This window comes from Prionailurus viverrinus, chromosome A3 (assembly GCF_022837055.1).
Source record: "Prionailurus viverrinus isolate Anna chromosome A3, UM_Priviv_1.0, whole genome shotgun sequence".
Classification (NCBI taxonomy): domain Eukaryota; kingdom Metazoa; phylum Chordata; class Mammalia; order Carnivora; family Felidae; genus Prionailurus; species Prionailurus viverrinus.
The window spans coordinates 116,381,257-116,404,135 of record NC_062563.1 but is presented as its reverse complement, the minus strand read 5'-3'; the positions used below and the strand labels follow the sequence as shown (position 1 = coordinate 116,404,135).

Sequence of the window (22,879 nt, the reverse complement as noted above, 5' to 3'; positions counted from 1 at the left end):
TCCAGGATAATCTTCCTATCTTAAGTTCAGCTGATTCTTTTTTGCCATGTCACATACTCACAGGTCTGGGAATGAGGATAGACCTATTTTGTGGGGACATTATTCTGCCTATCACATGCTAGTTGTTCTTCTCAGTGTACAGAACTAGTAATGTACTTCACTTAGGAATTCATGTTGCACAGCAGTGGGCTTCTTAGATGTCAGTTCATCTAGGAGATTGATTAAATGGGAAATCTTGCCCAGTATGAAAGACAGATTTTAGTCCCACACTAGTGTGAACCCACAAATTATAAGCAAGGAGCCTTATCTCACCAACCAAAAGCCATCGGTAGGTGTTTCCTTAGTGTCAAGCACGACATCCTACTCTCTGCAGGTAGATAGGTTAATCTCTTTGTGGAGTCTGTGAAATTTGCAGTAAGGCTGGTTTTTATCTTGCAAGTTAAGCAGCTTATGAGAGGGATGTAGACAGCATTACCTAATATAAAATGTTGAGTTCAAAGAAGATAGGGCTTCCCTAACTTTGTGTAGCATTTAACACCCTGACCAAAGTTGAAATTCTGAGAAATAATTACTTGTTCTGGATTTATATGTAAATTATCATTGTGCATAACTGCACCCTCAGTAAATACAGTATTTGCTCATGGCTGTTGTGATGTAATTTTGTACAAAAATTTGCATCTGTTTATATCACTCATTCTCATGTATTAGATGCCTGTGGATAGCATTCCCTTAGGATTGAAGATGTAATGAAGAGAACAATTTGTCTCTTCCATGTTGTTTTTGGTGTCACATTTATAGTCTCATAGTAGATACCATAATGAATTAATGAATACATGGACAACAGTGATACATCAGATTAATTTATCTTTGAAGTTCAGTTTTCATAGGACTAGGTGAGTAGTGCAGATGTTTTTATGATTCCCTTAACTGTATCCGCATTGAAGTGGAAAAAAGGAAAAAAAAATGTGTAAAGAGCCTTTTTTTTAATCAGAAAGAGTGCATGATGTTAAAAATCCACTCAATTCATTTTTTTTTAATACAACTCTGAAATTTGATAAAAGAGAATTTAAGCCAAGGAAAACCAGTTTCTAAAATTATACAGTGGTTTTTGACAATAGAGTATGCTTGGGGATTACTCTTGTCTGCTTTGAGAAAGAGAAGGCAATGCTGATAACATAAATGGGGTTTTAGAAGGAAGACAGAAGGAGCCATGCCAGCATGCACAAAATCTGTCTTTATAAACCTGCCAGACTCCCAATCCTTGTCTGAGAAATTCAGGTGATGGATGGAATGCCCTCCAATGGAAAAGTATGAAAAAAACAAGTAATACAGATTAATTTCAGATGACACGATCAATTGTACTGTTATTTATCTAGCCATAGACGTGTGAAGTAAATGTCATAAAAATGTATGTTTGAGGATCTCCAGAATGTTAAAACTGTGGATATTGCTTTAAGCACAAAGTATACATTGATGGCAATGACATGGGGAAAAAAATTCACAAGATTGTTCCTATGATTCTTATGAAAGGGAGAGAAACGTTCAAGCTTAAGGGAGTAGAAAAGATTCAGAAGCATTAGTGATGTACAAATGGATTTGAGAAGGCGAAGGCACAAAAGAGAAGAATAATCCCGTCTTCAGAGGAGAAAGGTCCAAGAACCTGACTGATGAATCCATTTTACTTACTTCCCTTTCTGGGATTTCTGAGACATATACAGGCCATCAGACAAGTTTCATGGCACAGCCCCAGAAGTCTTGCTACAGCTCCCTTTCCCCAAGGGAGCAACAGATAGTCTCACTTGGTTTGGAGAAATACATTTTACCTGTCAGTATCATTCAGTCTAGAACATCCTTTATAAATTTGAAGACAGTTTAGAATTGAAATTTGAGGAAAATGCACAGCATTAAAGAGAGTCTAGTACAAAAAAAAAAAAGTGGGAAGTAACCTCTGAGGAATATATAATTCTCCTAGAAGAACTTAAACTATGTTTATTTACCTAATACCTTTAAAGAGATTTAAGTATATATTGCAGACAGTTTAGCACACTGGTTGAAAACATCAGCTATGGAGCCAGATTGTCTCTGTCTGAAACTTGGTTTTAACCACTGATTAGCTCTTTTGAGTTTCAGTATGCCTCAGTTTCCTTATCCATAAAATAGGATAATAATTTTACCTAATTCATAGGGTTGTCTTGAGAATTAACAATTCAGCTTAGAATAATATCGGGCACATGGCAATCATTCAGTGAGCAGTTTTATTAAAATTATTACTCTTCTTATTTGTCATAGCTTCTATATTTTGCTGTTTGTCCATAATAATTGGCTGCTATAGAAAGAACCAACTGTAAGTCTTAAAAATTAAAGAGGCAATTGCTGAAATAAACTCAGTAAGTAGGCCAGATAAAATCAGACTAGTAAGGTAGATGATGAAACCAATGGATTGGATTTTCCTTGAGCACAATGTCAACTGAAAGGAGATGAAAAGTAGGAGAAGATGAGTCCAGAAGTTAACATCTAGCTAACAGAGTTCCAGAGGGAAAGTTTGAGAGAATGAAGAGGAGAAAAGTGTATCTTCTTAAATATCGAAAAGAACAGTCCCAGTGTTAAAGACTCATATTGGAGGAATGTAACGACTGCTGGGCAGACACTAATGAAAACATGCCTCACCTAGACTCATACAGGTCACATTTCATAAAACTAAGAATAAAGAGGAAATCATGAAAGCTTCCAGAGGGGAAAATTTGGTTATCTCCAGAAATCAGATTGATGTCCAGTTTCTCACAAGCCATATTAGATGATGGAAGAGTGTGGGAAAAAAGCTTTAAAATTCTCAGGGGAAAATGATTTGGAATTTCAAGTTTTGTGTTTAGCAAAACTACCCTCCAAAAAGTTGAGGACAAATAAATACATTTTAGGAATGCAAAGAGTCAAACATTTATTGAAAGAAATTCCTTCAGGAGGACTAACAAGGACATAAGATAAAAGAACCAGTGATAAGCAGGGAAGCCAGTGAACTTGAGTCAGGTCTAAGTAATTAAAATTGTTTCCATGAAAAAAAAATTGTTTCTGTGAAGCATAAGGAATGTGTTAGTAATAGCAACTTTGGAGAACTAGTAGATGATGTATACAAATTTTGGAAAAGGGACAAGAGGAAAACATACTTTTTTGTTTGGAGAGCATTATTGTTTGACTCAATGTTGATATAATTATAGAAGTTTAAATGTCAAAAATAGAAAGTTGAAAAAACTTTGATGACCATTAAAAGAACAAAATAGAGTATACAGTTTCCAAATCACTGGAGTAGGAGTTAGCAAACTGTTTCATAAAGGGCTAGATAGTAAAATTATTTCAGGCGTTGTGGGCAGTACTGTCTCTGCTGCACCTGTTTGACTCAGCCCCGCAGCACAGAAGCGGCCATGGATAATCTATATAAATAAATGGGTATGGCTGAGCTCCAATCAAACTTTGTTCATTAATGTGAAATTTGAATTTGATGTATTTTTCGTATCTTCTAAAATATTCTTGGATTGTGTGCCATTCAAAGACAGTGGGCTGGATTTGGTCCATAATTTGCTGACCTCTGCATCAGAGAACAAAGGAAGGAGGCTGAGAAAACTTAGTAATTTCAGTTAAGACAGAAAAGGGGAGAGAGGTGGGCAAGAAATCAAAGTCCAACACACATGAAACATAAATGTCAGGAAAAGAAACAGCAGTTCCCCTAATAAATGTGAATGGAGTAAACTTTTCTAGTAAAGACAGATTCTCAGATTGGGTATATCCTAAATGCTAATAGGTTAGTAGATCATGGTATATCTGCACAGAACAGTGTTACTTAAAGTGTGATTCTTATAACAGTGACTGTTAGCAAACTCTGGCTGGTCCACTATGAGATAAGGACATAAACAGGGAAGAATAGTAGGTGGGAATTTTTAGAGTGTCGTGACATTGTTATAACTTCCAAGTGTGTGATCGTTGCCCTAGTAATTCATTTTATTGTATTTTACGAAACTGTTAGTCAATAATGGTTAAGGAATTAAAATTAAAACTGGTTTGAGAAACACTAGTAGAGAATACAGTGCAGGTATTAAAAAATGAAGTAGATCCATATGTATAGACACGTTAAATGAAAAAAAGGAAATCACAGAACAGTATACAAGGTATGACTCTTAAGTGTTTTTTTAAAACCCCAATGATACATGTAATGAATTTTTTAAATGTAGAATAAGTCACATCAAACTATTAGCTGTGATTATAAAACAAATTATGACAGGTGGACCAGGGTTGAAAGATGTGGTAATAAAGACATATTTCTTGTTTGAATCTATATACTTTTATCTTGTTTGATACTTTTTTTATAGTAATAGGTTTTCATTTATTGTGTAATGCTTTTTAAATATTTTATTATTTAATGATCTCATGGTCCTTTCAATACTTGTCATTTGAATATCCATATGGAAAATAGGACCTATACTGCTACTTCACATGATATATAAAAATTCATTTGAGATGGATTATAAACCAAAATGTGAAAGTTAAAACAGTAGAGCTTCTAGAAGAATACGTGGAATAATGTCTTCACAACTTTGGAGCAGGCAAAAATTTCTTAAATGATGCACTACAAGCACCAGCCACAAGGAAAAGATTTGTAAATTGGGCTTCATTAGTGTTAGATGTTAGGTGCCTAACAAGACACCGTTAAGGGAGAGAAAATGCAAGCTACAGATTGAGGGATGATATTTGGCATGTTGCATCTTTGAAACCTAGAGTTATATAGAGTTACTGTGTATGTGTGTGCAAAAAGTTTGGAGAAGCACTTCACAAAGACATCGAAGACTTGCATATGAAAAGGCTGTCACTGTCATTAATCATAAGAGAAAATCAAGCTCAAACCACTGTACCTGGATTAGAAGGGCTAAAATTAAAAGGACCTATAAGACCTAGAGTTGCTGAGGCCATTAATAGAGCAGGTAGAGCACTCATACGTTGCCGTGGGAGTATTAGTTGGTACAATCACTTCGAAAACATGCTGTCTACTGAAGCTGGGCATACGTAAATCCTGCGATGAAGCTGCTTCACTCCTGAGTACTCAACTCTATAGAACTTAGTGCTTGCGTTTGACAAAAGATACAAGAATATCCATATTAACTTTATTCCTAATAGCTAAGAAATCTCTCCCTCAAGAGTATAAGTTGTGGCATATTCATATAACTGACCGTTAAAGCATTTTTGTTTTGATATTGTGAATAGGAACTTGTTACATTTTTATGTTCCTTGATATAATATTCTTAGTATTATTATAACTTCTTAATCACAATAATGATAATAGCTATTATTTATTGGCAGTTTGTGATAAGTCTTAGTTCTTACAACAATCCCTATTCGGTACATACTATCACGGCATTATGCTCATTTTGACATTTGGGGTCGGTGAGGGACAAAGACTGAACAGCTCTTTTGTGGTAGAGCTATGGTTCTAACCCGGGCAATCTCACTCCAGAGCTACACTGCCAAAAGGCGCTACACTGTGGGCCTCGGTGTCCTCGGGTGAAGGAGGAGAGATGATGGGATCAAGTCCAGTACTGATGGATATGACTGACAGTACAGTGCGTGACTAATAATTGGGAGTACAGCAACAAGACCTACACTGAAGTGGGTTGTTGGGTGGGTGTTCATTTGTATTTGTAGACTCCAGTATTCTAGCTCGGACTTACTCAAACCAAAGAGTCTTATGGTTTTTAAAATCATTAACAAATGACTTAATGATCCTTTTATATATTCCCAGGGTGCCACTGTCTTTACCAAATGGTGTTTTTTTTTTTAACGTTTTTTTTTTTTTTTTTTTTTTTGAGACAGAGAGAGACAGAGCATGAATGGGGGAGGGGCAGAGAGAGAGGGAGACACAGAATCGGAAGCAGGCTCCAGGCTCTGAGCCATCAGCCCAGAGCCTGACGCGGGGCTCGAACTCACAGACCGTGAGATCGTGACCTGAGCTGAAGTCGGCTGCTTAACCGACTGAGCCACCCAGGCGCCCCCCAAATGGTGTTTTAAAACTATCATTTTAGTCGTGTTCTTTGTTTGCAAGGAACTACCACTTACTGCAAAGATACACGTGGCTGTAAGGGAGATGGACTCTTACGGACCCCCGAGAGGCGGATCCATAGACTAGCCAGCTTGTGGAGACTAAAACTGTCTTCTGCTCTGGATTACAATCAACTTTAGGCACTTCAACAGGATTTTTAGATCTGTACTACAGTGTGCAATGTTAATTTTCCCTCAGCTGCTACTGTCATAGTATCTGCTTTTTTATCCACCCATTAACCTTTATATTGCCAGTGCTTTTTCTCCATGGTCTCAGGTAAAATTCTGAGAGAGAACATTTGATTGGCCACGAGAGTTACTGTGTTTGGGCCAAGTGTTTCGTGCTTCATAGACTATTGAACAGGCTATAGATTGGCTGCCTTAAGTCAGCTATTTACCACACTAGTTTTAGTCATTTCTGGCCAGGAAGGGATGGCTGGTTAGGTAAAACATGGCTCGTCCAAGGCTGGCTACCTCTTTGGTAGCAAGGTTGATTCGCCCTAAGTGTAAAGGGATTGTGATCACAGTGTATATTCTGGTTAGTGTGTTTAGTACCCATTACACATTTTGTCTTTTCAATAAAATCTAAAGAAGTGGCCAGCATTGAAAATAGTTGAATTTAGAGACTGACTGGTACAGAATGGGAAATATGAAAGAGAATGCTTGTGTACATGACTTGAGAACAATCCTTTGCTTACTGTTTTATAAGCCTAATAACATATTGTTGTATATCTCTTGTAGGTACCTTGGTTAAAATGTCTGGTTAGGATTGTTAAAACTTTGGATGATTTACTAGTAAATATTAGGAAAGTTTTTTTCCTTGCTATTTTAATAGCTAGGCTTGGCTTGAAAAAAAGTTTTTGAGAATTTTGCAAACCCTTTAAGACTATTCTCTGGTATAGGTGTTATTTAACCCAAGGTATGTCGTGAGGTGATTAGGATAGTAACTAATCCATAGTAAAAAAAAAAAAATTGAAATACTCAATACTATGTGGATATTGGTAATAAAATTGTATGTAAATACTTGTTAAATTGGTTCTAGGTTGGGCCATGCAGGCTGCTGCCTATATCTTCATTCATAGGAAATGGAAGGATGACAAGAGCCATTTTGAAGACATGATTGATTATTTTTGTGATATTCATGAACCACTTCAACTCCTCATATTCCCAGAAGGGACTGATCTCACAGGTAGGTAACCTAGGATTAGATCACAGAATTTTAAAACATGAAGGAACTTAGAAATCATTTAGTCTAAACTTATTCCTCACATGAAGCAACTGAACTAAGATTAATGGCCCGCCACTAAGATCACTCACTCAGTTCATCAGTAGCACGTCAGAACCTAGAATTCCTGGTTTCCAGACAATAGGATCTATGATGGGCAACTTCAAGAGGCCATTACTGTTCCTACTTGCCATCCTAGAGCTTTATATTTTTATTTTATTTTTAATTACAGTATTTATTTTAGAGAGAGCGTGAGTAGGGGAGAGGGTCAGAGGCAAAGAGAGAGAGAGCATTTTAAGCAGTCTCTACACTTAGTGTGGAGCCCAGTGTGGGGCTCGATCTCAAGACTCTGGGATGACCTGAGCTGAAATCAAGAGTCAAGACACTTAAGCAACCCAGGCGCCCCAAGCTTTATGTTTTAAGTCTCACTATATATTTCATGTATCAGCTTTTTATATAATTGTATATGGTTTTTATGGAACCACTGTACACACACACACACACACACCCAAATAGCCAATGAAATGTTAAGAATAAAGGCTAATTTTAAAATCCCCTTCCTGTTCTATATATTCTCTGTCCTCTTTCAAGATATATATATTTATCCATCAAGCCCTTCTTTCTCAACTTCTTTTTTTCCTAAGAAAAACATATTATGTAACCCATTCATTTATTGTTGATTTAAGTTATTATATTGCCTTTTTCTGGGTATTTCTTAAAAATTTTTTATAATGTTTATTTTTGGGGTGGGGGGGAGGGAGAGAGAGAGAGAGAGAGAGAGAGAGAGAGAGAGAGACAGAAACAGAGCGTGAGCATGGGCGGGGCAGAGAGAGAAGGAGACACAGAATCAGAAGCAGGCTCCAGGTTCTGAGCTGTCAGCACAGAGTCTGACACGGGGCTTGAACTCACAAACTGTGAGATCATGACCTGAGCCGAAGTCAGACACCTAACTGACTGAGCCACCCAGGTGCCCCTTTCTCTGGGTATTTTAAAGCTTTATCCCTACTATAAGCAGGAAAGGCTTTGCCCTGTCCTCAAGAAAATTCAGCTACCACAGATTTGTGGAGGGGGACACAGGAGGATATATTTAGGACTTTTGTGCCTTCCCAGTTATTAAACTATATGCATGGGCCAAGAATACCAGTGGATCTCAAGGAATTCTTTACAAGATTAAAAACAAAATAGTCTTTTATTCTTCCAGATCAGTGGTTCTCACACTTTTTAAGGCACAGATCATTTTTGCAGATGAAGCCACCTACTGCAGTTTAGCATTTAAGACAGAAGAACTGTTGTGGTTGAATATTGGCAGGGTGGGTAAGCTTGGACAGGAAGCAGTTCTATAGAATCCGACTCAAAAGAGCAAAATTTTAAAGCTGTTAATAACCTGGCTACTTCAAGAAAGATACAGTAGAATTTGGGAAGGATCCAGTCGATGAAGGTCTGCTGTACGAGAGAAGACAAACTAAAGTCTAAAACTCACAAATAGTATGGAGAGACAGAACATGAACTTGTCTTCCAAATCTTCAAGACCAGATCGAGGCAACTTAAGAGCTACTGAGAAGGGCAACTTTTAGAGCTTAAGAGGGGAGAAGATGTAAATGAACATACTAATTCATTATGTGGACATAATAATTTGTGGAACCCGGTACCTACAAAGAGAGTTCAAGATGAAAAATACATTTTATACAACTATTTAAGTGAATGGGTGACTAAGCCATAATATGTTAATGAGGAAAATTCAGATATTTTGGGAACATTCACCGTTGACACCACGGAAGAGATCTTGGACTTACCTGTTTGGATGGAGCTAAGTGAACCATGGCAATTTTTGTTCAGTAGTATTATGTACTAATGTACTAATATATGCTTACTATATAGGTTTGATTTTTATAGTTAAAATTCTAAAAGTAGTTGGATCACAGAGAATAATACTGAGGATAATATTGGATACATATCATTGAAGCTTGAAAATGTATTGTAGCTTGTAGATTGATTCCCAGAACTGAACTATCATTAGGAAATTATCATGGACACATAGCCATATTTAAATCTTATAATAGTTAAGAATGTAATACTTTGGGGTGCCTGGGTGGCTCAGTCAGTTAAGCATCCAACTCTCTCGGCTCAGGTCATGATCTCACGGTTTGTGAGATAGAGCCCCACATCGGGCTTTGCACTGCCAGTGTGGAACCTGCTTGGGATTCTCCTCTCTCTCTGCCCCTCCTTCGCTCATGCTTGCTCTCTCTCTCTTTCAAAATAAATAAACTTAAAAAAAAAGAATGTAGAATATATTTGGGTGTTGAAATATCAGCCATATTATAAAAGGTAATTTACTAAAGTGATAGATTGGTTTATATTTGCAAATGCCAAAATGTACATTAAAGAATGGCAGCTCTAGAAGTTACTTAGTCATTAAAAGCTAAAGGAAAAAAAGCTTCTGGATTGGTGTGACTTTATGGTATATTAGTGTTAAAATGCTTATATGTTAGATCTTCAGAGCCTATGAAGTATATATTTAAAACTTTTTTCAGTCTGTATTTGTTCTCAGCTGTCTCTTTTATGTGATGAACTTAACATCTAGTTGCTTATTTTCAGGGTTCTGCTCACCATTACATGTTGTGGTTGTATATTTTTTAAGTTAAAATGATATTTACATTTTTTAAGGCCAGCTTACAAAAGCTAGAGAAAACAGGTCCTGAAGCTTTCAGAAGTTTTTTTTAACAGGGTTATACATGTAGTTTTGAGTTAAGATAATGATTGTCTTTGAAAAAGTGTCTGTTAATTCAAGGGTGTTTTTAGTTACCACAGTTAACTTGAAACTTGTTTTTTTTTTAAGCCTGAAGGGAATGTTTTATAACCTTAAGTTCAGAGTCCAACTGGCTTGCAACATTTTCAAGTTAGTGTTTTTAAATGTAACTTTACATATATTTTATCTTTATATGTTATTGGTTATAATTTTTTTCTTGCATATGGAAGTGATAGATGTGAATTTGGAGAAATTTAGAAACATAGAAGAGAGCACAAAAATTATTATAATCCCACTGCCTACAAACAAACACCATTGTAATTTTGGTCCATTGCTTTGGTCATTTGGTCACACACACATACACATATATATGTGCATATGTACACACATATAATTTTGAATAATGGTGAAACTGGAATTAAACTTTTCTTTGCACTTAATGTGGTATTATCTCTCCTTTCATTATTTATTCTTTCAAAACATGTGTTTTAAAGGTTGGGGAGTTTTATATTGGTTTAATAGTTGGGGTCCAGAAAAACAGAACCAACAGGGTGTGTGTGTGTGTGTGTGTGTGTGTGTGTGTGTGTAGAGCGAGAGAGCGAGATGGAGAGTTTTGATGGGAATTGGGACTTTATTTTAAGGAACTGACTCACATGGTAGTGGAGGTTTATCGAGTCAAAAATCTACAGGGTAAGTTAGGCTGGAGACCCAGGGAGGAGCTGCAGTTCAAGTCCAGAGGCAGTCTGCTGACAGACCTCTTTCTTGCTTGAGGAGGTTAGTCATTTTCTATTCAGGCCTGTAAGTGATTGGATATGGCTCACCCATATTATGGAGAGTAAGTAATCGGTTTATGCAAAGTCTTCTGATTTAAATATTAATCTCAGTGAAAAATACCTTCACAGAAACATCTAGAATAATATTTGACCAACTGTCCGGGTAACCTGGCTATGCCACTTTGATAAATAAAATTAACCATAACAGCTGGTATACTGTAATTTTGAGTTCTGTGTCTGTGATTTGGAAAAAAAAAAAAAGCTTTTCTGGGTTTTAACAATTATAATATTTCATGTAATTAAACACTTTGTACATAGAACTTCTTCATTTAAGAAATGTGAGTACATGAAGTTTTATACACAAAACAAAGTCCCTACTTTCATGAGGCTTACATTCTATGAGGAAAGATAGAATAAAAAACCAATCAGTTAATAAAAACATGTCAAGTCTTCATAAATGCTGTGCAGAGAAATAAAGCAAGATAAGGACAGGGAGAGGAATAGATAGGGTATAGAGTACTCTTTTATAGAAGTTTGTCAAAAGAAGCCCGTTAAATTTCTCTTAAAGTAGAGACTAATTGAATGAAGCAGAAAACCTTGCAGGTATCTGGAAGGCATTCCAGGCAGGGAAAGGAATACCTGCACAGACCCTGAAGTAGAAACATGCCTGGCTGGTTTGAGAATGCAGAGTGGCCAGTAGTCAACTCCAAGTGTAAGGAGTAAGAAGGGCTGGCACTGGAGTGTTACCAGCAGTGAGCTGACGAGACAGGAGGCTGTAGTCAGAAAGAGGGAGGCTGGTATGCTTACTAATAATCAGAGTCCAGGGTTGGGTAGATGAAGTGGGGATGGAAGGAAAAATCTGCATCTCTAATCTCTTTGTGTCTCTGATTATCTCTACTGCTCCACGTTGTGACCTTACATATTTAGAACTACTTGGGTTCCCATTCTACGACAGAGTTCCGATCCCCAGAGTCTGTGATGCACCGGAAGAGGAAACTGAAGAGTAGTTAACTACTCATCTTTGTAGTGTCCCTGGGACTCTTCATTCCATGGAAGGGCCTCCTAGCTGTCTATCAAAAACTATTTTGGAGTCCCATGCCCAGGATATTCTCAAATGAACGTGAGAAGAGCTTACTCCTTTTCATGTTTCCAGCCTGTACTTTTGTCTTGCTAGGGACTGTGGGTATTAGTTCTTTGACTCGATTCTTCAACTATAAAATAGTGTAACACCTTTAAAGGGGTATTCTTTGAATATTGTCATGTTGAAGAATTCATCTATGGTTTTTGAGGTTTGAGGACTCTGTGATCTTAAATTTATTCCGAGGAAGGTTGGGTTTATATAGAGAAAGTTTTTTTTCTTGTGACTTGGAATAGTCTATAAATTTTAGGATGCAGCTGAGAGTTGCGGATTCTAACATCTGCTGTCATCAGAAGGTATTTCATGATCTCCCAGCAGTTGAGGCCAAATTTCTGAACACTACTTTTTCCAAATATATTTGCTGAATAATGGGTTTGGTTCTTCTTGGAACTTACAAAGTTACCTCATGGAATGGAAAAAGCAACTTTTGCCAACAACTGGAACATATACTTGACTCTGTAACTATATTCAGCCAAACCATGTTCAGATGTTTGTACACGATGTGCTAATCATGTGCCCATTCTGTTGGGGAGAGGTTTTGGTTAGTAATATTAGCATGATCTATGCCTGAGCAGGGCAGAGATTTCACTTTGCATTGAAGCCCTAAATTACTGGGCTAAAAAAATGTTGATTTGATATATTTGGCATATTGACTACTTGTTTTTTTCTGAGTGTAGAGGTCCTTATGTTTATTTAAAGTATTTTAGTTTTATTAACCTCTTTTGGTATTTCAGTTTTTGTTATGTAAGGACTATTTTATGAAAATTTCAGTTTGTTAGTATTTTATTTGTACCTCAGTTTTCATTGTATGTTGACTATTTTATGAAATCCCTTTAAGAATTTTAAAGATTTTAATATGAATTTCAGGAAACATTCTAACAAGTCCTATTTAATACCTTATTATAAAAATTTCAAAATTCCCCAAACTCTAGGATCTTTGTTAGGGACCACAGTGTTTGTATCTTCTCATTTGACTCAATATGCCATATTCAGTATTTACAGATGGAATAACTGCCGTTTCATCAAAGAAATCCTTCAGGGCTTCCTTATCTCACTTCTCTTCCTTTATTTTATGGCTTCTAACAGTTTGTTGTTTTGTTTAGAAAACAGCAAAGCTCGAAGTAATGATTTTGCTGAAAAGAATGGGCTTCAGAAATATGAATATGTCTTACACCCAAGAACTACAGGCTTCACTTTTGTCGTAGACCGCCTAAGAGAAGGTAAGCACCATCAAAAGGCTGTGTTTCTATGTAAGTGGCAACGGTTGCTGAACTTTGTATGTAGCCCTTTAGAATTTACAAAGCACTTTTTCATATTTTTTTCTCAAGGTGTAAGATACTGTCACATTTATACTAAATTGACCCCATGCACTAAAATGTCTTAGTATATATTCTTTATCAAATATCAAAGATAGCCTTATAAAAAATGTTTCCTTCTCTTGGAATAACAGAAAATAATACAAGTAGACTATCATTCTCTTTTTAAATTCTTCTCAAAGTAGCAAAACTACCTTGAAAGTATCTTAACACTTACACTATTGTTCTTTATACCTTATAAAGTATTTTTGCATTCATTATTCCGCTCATTCCAACAAATGATTCTGGTTGGTAGGAAGGCAAGTACTGACTGCATCCTCCATTTTACAGTTAAGTTGAACTGACCTCTAGGTGGTTAGGAAATTTCTGTAGTCAGGGATAGAACCTCATTCTTCTGCTTCCTACTTTGTAGCTCATAATTCTACCTCACACTTCCTCAAGAGTTGTGTCTGTTGAAGGGCATATCAGGACAAGGTGATTCATTGATGATATCACATCCATTTAAATGCTTACATTTTTATATTTGTTATATAAAAGCCAATTGTACATCTTATTGCTGCATGTTTGTACGTTTGTATATGGATACATACATGTGTAGAGACACATAACATTTATGAAAGTATATGGAAATGGAACTATCCAGAAACGTGCTGACGTGTTACTGATTTTACAAGAATGATTTGAAGCCCACAGTCACCTAGAAGAAAATCTTGTTTACGTGTTTCTGCTCTCCACTCTGATTTCTACCAAGCCATATTGTACGATGATGGCATCTGTGACAAATTATCACCTTCATCTGATAATTGCTACATTGTCATAAAACTGCTTGTGGATTAACATGAAAGATGTTGAACCATCATACAAGCAAAGGTATAAAGTTCTTTTATCTTTCCCTAATGGCATCATTGTTGTTCCTTTAGGGTTTAATGTGCTTTAAGGTACAAAGTATAATCTTAATGAACTCTCCCAGGCTGAAGCATCTTTCCAACTAAATATCCATGATTAAAAAAAACGTATAGTCAATCCAAAACTACATTGTGATAGTAAACCAAAAATGTTGTTCCTATTAGTTTGGCTTGCTCTTGAAATTCTATGGTCATAGGTAATGTGAAATGGGCTTGTGGGCTTGATGGCCATATTGTATATGAATAGCAAGTGTCCATCTACCCAGTGAAGCTCCTGGAGAACACAGTTTTTCCTGCCTACGGAATGGGACAGGGAGGCACCAAGACATTAAAGTGGCGATGGTTTTTTGTGTGTTTTTGTTTTAATATGTGGTACCATTTAACTGTGGCATCCAGCTTAGGCTCACCCTTCTTATTCAATAATGTGTTTTTTATGTCCTTACTAATCTGATAGCTTATAGTATTTAATGATTTCTTTGAAGGTATTTGTGACATCATAGAACACATTCATCGACTGGATTTCTCTGTATATACAAGCATGCTGTTGGAATGCATCTTTTGCTAAAAAAGATCTTCCTAAATGTAGGCAGGATAATAGATTATTTTATAGTGGATAAGGATATATCTGTAGAGCTCTCTGTTCTGAGATCTGGAAAATATTTCAGAAGCAAGCTGATTTATAACTTTGGGGAATGTGTGTTATTTAGTCATCACTCAGAGAACTAGTCGACAACCACTGTGTAATTTTTCCTGCTAGAACTGGCAACTGATTCCCCCACCCGCCATATCAGAAAAAAGAGAAACACGGTTAGATGGTTCTATTTACTTCAGTTAGAAAAGTAGAATAGAATCTGTACCTTATAATAATAAAGAAATAGGATTGTGATTATAGTAACAGCAGCTAACATTTATTGAGCACTTACTAAGTACCAGGCATTGAGCCAAGTATTTCCTATGCCTAAGGTCAATTAATCCTGACAATTACCATACATGGTAGTTATCATTATTAATATTTAACTTGTAGGACAAAACTGAAGCAGAAATTGAGATGAAGAAGCTTGTCAGAGTTATTAGAATCTGGTTCCTCTGACTGAATATCCTATGCCCTTTAAAAAATTTTTCTTTAGGGGTGCCTGGGTGGCTCAGTCGGTTGAGCATCCGACTTCAGCTCAGGTCACGATCTCACGGTCCGTGAGTTCGAGCCCCGCGTCGGGCTCTGGGCTGTTGGCTCAGAGCCTGGAGCCTGCTTCCGATTCTGTGTCTCCCTCTCTCTCTGCCCCTCCCCCGTTCATGCTCTGTCTCTCTCTGTCTCAAAAATAAATAAACGTTAAAAAAAAATTTTTAAATTTTTTCTTTAATGTTTATTTATTTTTGAGAGAAAAAGAGACGGAGCACATGCAGGGGAGGGGCAGAGAGAGAGGGAGACATAGAATCTGAAACAGGCTTCAGGCTCTGAGCTGTCAGCACAGAGCCTGACGTGGGACTCGAACTTACGAGTTGTGAGATCATGACCTGAGCTGAAGCCAGACGCTTAACCAACTGAGCCACCCAGGCATGCCCCATGCCTCTTGTATTTGTAGTATGATTTTAGTTAACAGAGTCTCCATAAAGCACTTTTGTAATAGTGAACTGAGTGGTTTCCCTCAAAAAAGGTGTTGAAAAAGAAAAAGCGATAGCTAAATGGCCAGATCATGGAGGGATGGTAGTCCCGAAGGAGGAGGTTATGGTTCTGCCTAAGATGACAGGGGAGGGGGAATCAGGTGGAGAGTCAAGGGCAGCTCTACTTTTGGGGGATGAGGGGTGGTATCTAGTGAGCATCAAAAGTTTCATCAAGGATCAGAAGTGAAGATCTTAGAAACAAATTAAAGCCCCCAAAAGGGCCAAGCCCAACTTTCTGATCTTTAGCTTCCTGAGATCTGCTTTTGATAAGCAGTTAGGTGAAAAAAGAAGCTCTCTGTTAAAACAAATGACTATATAAATAAATAATTCCAGTGGAATACTGCTCACCATAATAACTAAATTCAGCATTGCTGATGTCTGTTTGGCAATGGGCACGTGAGAAGTTTAGGACATCAAGAAACTAAGGATGAAGTCCTACCAAGAAGGAGTGAATAAATGAAAATGCAAAACAAGGAAAGTAGCTTCTGCACTTCTGTTCAGAATACATGTCACAGAGATTAGGAACATTTAGAAGACACACATTTACCCTGAAATATAGCACCCATTATATAATGTTACACAAATGTGTTATTCCTGTGGTAGTAACTGCAAAAGGTTTACCCTGAGTACCTTAAATTTCACCATTAATGTGCTTGCTCTATACTCTTACTAGAGCATAACCTTCTTGAAGGTATGGAATGTTCTGCACATCGTTGAGTTAAATGTTTTTTCCTTTTATCTGAAAAATAAGACAAGCCTAGTGTCCTGGATGTTCTTCTAAGTATGTATTACACTGATAGATTATCTGTCTTGGATGATTTCACAACCTTTCAGTATGTGATTATATGTTTTTCCAGTACTATATTAACCCAAACCCAAAAGGAATTTTCTAACTTAGGGAAAAAAGGCTTTTCATATGAGAAAGTTTTTTTTTTTTAATTCACAGTGCTAATAAATTTATCAGACAATTTTAAACTTGTAACTCATTCATACCAAAAGTTAGTTATATTATCATCATCTCTGGTGCTGTATCATTTTTTAAAAATTTTTCTTTAATGTTCATTTATTATTTTTGAGAGAGAGCGAGCAAGCACGTGCATGAGCAAGGGAGAGGCAGAGAGAGAGAGACACAGAATCTGAAGCAAGCCTCCAGGCTCTGCGCTGTCAGCACAGAGCCCGACATGGGGCTGGAATCCACAAACTGCAAGATCATGACCTGAGCTGAGGTCAGATGACCGACCGACTAAGCCACCCAGGCGCCCCTGGTGCTTCATCATTTTTAACAATAGCTTTACTCTTCTTTGATTTTAAATAAAGATTTGGTCCCACCATTATTTGATTTTGTTAAACGTTTTAGAAGCCAATTACTAAGTTATAACCCTGCAATAATTACTTTTCACCATTAGGCGGCACAAATGTGTACATTTGAAACACTTGAAGTTAGGTTAAAGTGGTTGGGGGTGAGGATAAAACACTTCATATTTGTTTGAGGGTGTGTCTTGTTTAAAATATGACCTTGCCTAGTGAACACATCTACATACCAGGAAGATAACTGACCTAACTCCACAGGGACAGAGCTGCTCTGTTTGGGACCCTCCCAGACCCTATGTATCTCTTCATCTGACTGTTCATATGTATGCTTTATCATATCCTTTAATAAACTGGTAGACATTAAAAATAAAATATGACCTTGCCTAGAAGTTTACAGTCTTCTTGGGTAGATAAGAATACACCTAGAAAAATCTTAAAAAATATCACATTACATGTTAAATTTTATGGTATATAGTATATAAACATTTTGAGTAATTATAGGAGTGTTCAGTAAAGAGAGAGCATATAGTATTGAAACACTTCACTTGTAACATTTATTTATTTTGAGACAGAGAGAGAGAGAGCATGAACAGGGGAGGGTCAGAGAAAGAGGGAGACACAGAATCTGAAACAGGCTCCAGTCTCTGAGCTGTCAGCACAGAGCCCGACGCGGGGCTCAAACCCACAGATCGCGAGATCATGACCTGAGCCAAAGTCAGACGCTTAACCGACTGAGCTACCCAGGCGCCCTGAAACACTTCACTTCTTTAAGAAGCTTAATTTCTTCCTTGGACTTTCAAGGATGGCTGAGGGCAAGATAGGAAGAGTACAAGAAAGGGCATAGAGTTTGGGCCAGTATGAGGCTGTGCAGTAAACTAGCCACAATGAATGTGATCGAGCTGAAGACTTGTACTGTAGAATAATAGACAGTAGTTAAGAAGGTTGTTTGGAGCCATTGTTGAAAAACTTAAACTCCTGCCCCCAAATAGTCATGTTTTTAGATATCCATTTCTAGCTGAAGTCATTCAAGCAAATCAGCTCATGTGTTAAGACTATAAAACATCATATAGATATATTTAAGTTTTGGGGTTTTTTTAAATAATTTTTTTAATGTTTATTTATTTATTTATTTTTAATTTTTTTTTTTCCAACATTTATTTATTTTTGGGACAGAGAGAGACAGAGCATGAACGGGGGTGGGGCAGAGAGAGAGGGAGACACAGAATCAGAAACAGGCTCCAGGCTCTGAGCCATCAGCCCAGAGCCTGACGCGGGGCTCGAACTCACGGACCGCGAGATCGTGACCTGGCTGAAGTCGGACGCTTAACCGACTGCGCCACCCAGGCGCCCCAATGTTTATTTATTTTTGAGAGAGAGAGAGGCAGAGTGTGAGCAGGGGAGGGGCAGACAAACACACACACACACACACACACACACACACACACACACACACACACAGAATCTGAAGCAGGCTCCAGGCACTGAGCTGTCAGCATGGAACCTGATGCGGGGCTCGAACTCACCACGAGATCATGACCTGAGCTGAAGTCAGGCGCTTAACCGACTGAGCCACCCAGGCACCCCAAGTGTTGAGTTTTTAAATTCCAAGATAATCCATATTTAGCTAATATGTTTATATTCTAAATATGAAAGATGGTGTATTTCTACTAATCTAGGGGATATAGGGTTAGTCACTAAGGAAAAAATAAAATTCCCACCAGGTAATTTAGATCAGCACATCTGGTTTAAAAACTCTTCGGTCTGTATTCAGGGACAAAGAATTGCTTACTTGAACCCCCAGATTACATATGTAGTATCTGGTAGTCCTGTGTCTGGCTCTCTCATTTTGGTCTATGATAGTTCTCATTTGCTCCATGAAAGTTGGCACTTAGGCAGTAGACTAATCTTAGATAGCTCAATCTTCAGTGTTTTCAGAGTGTTTTAATTTCTTGGACTTTTTGCTTCATGCACAGCTAATAATCCATTCTGTTTCTTGCCTATAGTGGATGTAGATGGTGGGGGACCAAAGATGGCTAGCAGGAGCCTTCGCTCTCTGTGGCTCACATTATGTTTATCCTAGTTGATGAGTGATGAGCCTCCCTCGGGATTGCATTTCGGTGACTCTTCCTAACGGCTAGCATAATCTAGGATACTAGGAAGAAAGACAGAGAGAAAAACTGTTGAAATATTGGGTGCACTAAATGCCATGCACTCTGACCTTTTCATGTGACTTTTTATTGCTGGAAACTATGAAAAAGGATAAGACCTTTCTCTTATGTTTAAAAAATGTAATTATACAGTAGATCTTTGGCATTTGCTAGAATATTTTCTGAAACCTTTTCCATTTCCCCAAATTTGCAAATTTCTCTGTAGCATAGCATTTGACTCTCTTTTGAGACCCTTTTACAAGGAACAATGCTTTCATCTTTTTATGGTGATGAATAGAATACAGCAAACCTAAATGAACCTGGGTTCTGATCAGTAAGAAAGCACATGGATCAACTAAAGGACTTGGTCCTACATGTCATGAAGCAGAAATGATTTAAATTCTCCTCAGCAAAATTATATGTGATCACATGTCAAAGACCTTTGGAGTCTGTCACGTTGAATCTCTGAATGCCATGGCATGCCTTTAGGTCTTTAATGACATTTCTGTTATCTTTGTTCATTTTAGTTCTCTTTCATAGCAGAAAATCTGAGCTGCTCATTTAGGACAGGTCTTGGCATTGTGTTAATGAAAAGTGACAGAGCCCTCATTCTCTACATAAAAACAGCCATCTAACAAGTACCTACCATGTGCCAGGCACTGAGCGGTTCACATGTTTCTCTACCCTGCCCAAGCAGTACTAATGCCCAGGGAGCTATTTAAAACACAGATGATCAGGTGTGGGCTCAGACCTGCTAAATGAATCAAAGTCCAGTGGTGGGGTCCTGAGCTCATGTCTACCCGACTAGTCACTGTCATACAGATCATTTCATTCCCATGGCTGCGCTAGGCAGTGCTTTGCCCCATGCCACCCCTGAGGAGACAGACTCACTCTAGCGACTTGCCCAGGGTCACATGGCTGCTGGGTGGTACATGAGTTCACTTCTGCTCCATTTGATGCCAAAGCCCATGTTCTTCCCACTATGTAGTAAGTTAACAATTTTTCTGTGCCAAGTGCTACAAAGATGTAACCTTTGTAGGATTTTTTCTTTTTCTTCTCTCTTTCCAAGACCTTCTCCCTGGTACCCTTAGCTATACTCTGCATTTTGTTTAAATGGAAAAATACATCAAGGGTTTCCTTTTTGTAAAGCATGTCATTATTCTGGTTCCTATATTTATCTGCTCCTCCTTCATATCTCTAATCTGTAAGGCAAAACAAAGAAAGTGACACTCCTACTGTTCTTTCAAATTGTGGTCCCGTAATTTTCTTTTGCCGCTGAGCCTCAAAACAATAAACTGGTGACTTGATTTTTCTCAATACTAACTCACTTCCTGTAAAAATGGGATTTTTTAAATTATAAAAACAATATATTTATTATAAAAATATTGGAAAGTTCATTATAAAGAAGGAAAAGGTACCTATGGTCTGCTCAGTCACATCTCAGAAATACCTGGTGTGTGCCTTGTATACTTTTTGACAGAAACTCTTCCTGTGTTTTTCCACCTGTATTCATACATAGCAAACAAAATTAAAGTCAGATCATATATTTTGTTTTAGAAATATTTTTAAGACTTATTATAATGTGCATGTTTTATCATTATCCTTGCATAATTGGCATAAGTATATGTTAATGTGTGCACATATTAGAAGGACCACTATTTAACTAGCCCTCCATTGTTCAAAGTTAAAATTGTTTCCAGTTTACCACCCTTATAAATAATACCAAAGTATGCATAAATCTCTAATTATTCCCTTGGGATATATTTCCAAGGCTAATTACTGAGTCAAAGGGTATACATTTTTTTAAGGTTTTTAAATGACTTTTTTTTTTTTAATGTTTATTTAGTTTTGAGGGAGAGAGAGACAGAGCGTGAGTGGGGGAGGAGCTGAAAGAGAGGGAGAAACAGAATCCCAAGCAGGCTTCAGGCTGTGCGCCGTCAGCACAGGGTCCGATGCAGGGCCTGAACTCACAAACTATGAGATCATGACCTGAGCCAAAGTCGGACGCCTAACCGATTGAGCCACCCAGGGGCCCCCATTTTCTTAAGGTTTTTTAAAAAAAATTTACTCCTGTTCTCTGTCCTATTTCAATCAGCCACCAAATTCTACTGATACTGCCTTTTAGAGAGACATCCCACCTTCTTCTGTTTCCACAGTGGCCTGAATGGATGGGACCCCATTACTTCTCCTTTTTACTTCCTGGCTTTCTGACTGGTCTACCTCTGGTTTCTTCTTTGCCAATCCATATTACTTAGCTCTCAGTCTTCATAAGGTGCCACTCTAATGTCATTGTGTATATATTTATTCAGAAAATGTTTCTTGGGCACAGGTGTTGTTTGGCCTGCAAGACGCAAGACGCAGGTACCAAGACATAGTCTATTCCTGTGAGTATCATACGGTTTAGAAAACATAATCGTAACGCAGTGCCGTAAGATGTGAATAGAAAGTATTTTGAGGACATGAAGGTTAGTTGATCTTTACCTAAAGTGACACTGAAGAGGTGGCATATGAGCTGAGAATTAAAGAATAACTAGGCATTTTCCAGGGAGGAAAGGCATTTAAACGTTTGCATCACTTCCATATTCCATGGTCAGGCCTTTCTATAATATGGTTCTAATCTACTTTTTAAATTTTACCACTCAGAAGCCCCTCTTCATACCACGTGAGCCAACCTATTTGAATTAATTGACTATTCTGGACTGCCTTATGCTTTGTGCATCGTGCGTCTAGTTAAGTCTGTTCAGGCTAAAACCTGTAGTGCTTTGTTCCTTGCTTTAATCCCCAGATACTGTCCTTTAGTGATCTTCTAAGGGTCCATCCCTATTTCCACTGCTGGCAGTCATCTGAACTATCTTTTTCCACTCTAATAGGACTTAGTTAGCATAGTGGACCTGTTATTAATAGCTGTTCTAATACATTTTACTTCTTAGCTTCCAAAACGGACAGCAGTGGCCATGTTACCTAGACCATTAGGGCAAAGATTTTATTACTAAATCCATTGAATATCTTTCCATCCATATCTTACTTCCTCTCGTAGCAACAACTGGCAGTGTAGATTCTTCCTGAAATACTTTCTCCCTGGGGCTTCTCCTTTTTTCTCCTACATCTCTGGCCACTTCTCAAGACTCATTTGTAGAGTCTTCCTACCTGGGTATCCCTTCAGTATCTGTGTTCCTTATAAGGCTTCCTGGGTTCCTTTGTTCTCCCACTCCATGTCACTCAGGTTGGTGGCTTGAATGATCATTCCATATGCTCTTGGCTTGAGTTCAAATCTTTTGTTTGTAAATCCCTTTCTTAGTGCAGAGCCATACATGTGACCTTTGCCATTTGGAGGTGCTGTAGGCACTTCAGTGTTGAAAATTGAACTTGTCATTTCCCCCTGCACTGCTGTTCCTCCCATATCCCCACACCAATTGCTGGCACTATAATGATGATAATGGTAATATTGGTGAGATTGTGTACTTATGTGCCAGGATTATCCTAAGTGCTTCACATGAACTAAATCATCCCATTCTTAGAGGAGGTTTCATTATCATCTTCCTTTTATGCATGAGGAAACCGAGCTACAGAGAAGTAGTCAT

General features: G+C 37.7%; 1 protein-coding gene across 6 annotated transcripts in view; it reads left to right on the top strand.

Annotated features, from left to right (window-relative positions):
- The window catches only part of LCLAT1 (lysocardiolipin acyltransferase 1), a 185,335-nt gene that overhangs the window by 101,574 nt on the left and 60,882 nt on the right, over positions 1-22,879 (top strand). For all 6 annotated transcript variants that reach the window (XM_047852954.1, XM_047852955.1, XM_047852959.1 and 3 more), the window contains 2 exons: positions 7,121-7,267; positions 13,064-13,180. In XM_047852954.1, the coding sequence (XP_047708910.1) occupies positions 7,121-7,267; positions 13,064-13,180 (264 nt within the window). The remainder of the gene's footprint in view (positions 1-7,120; positions 7,268-13,063; positions 13,181-22,879) is intronic.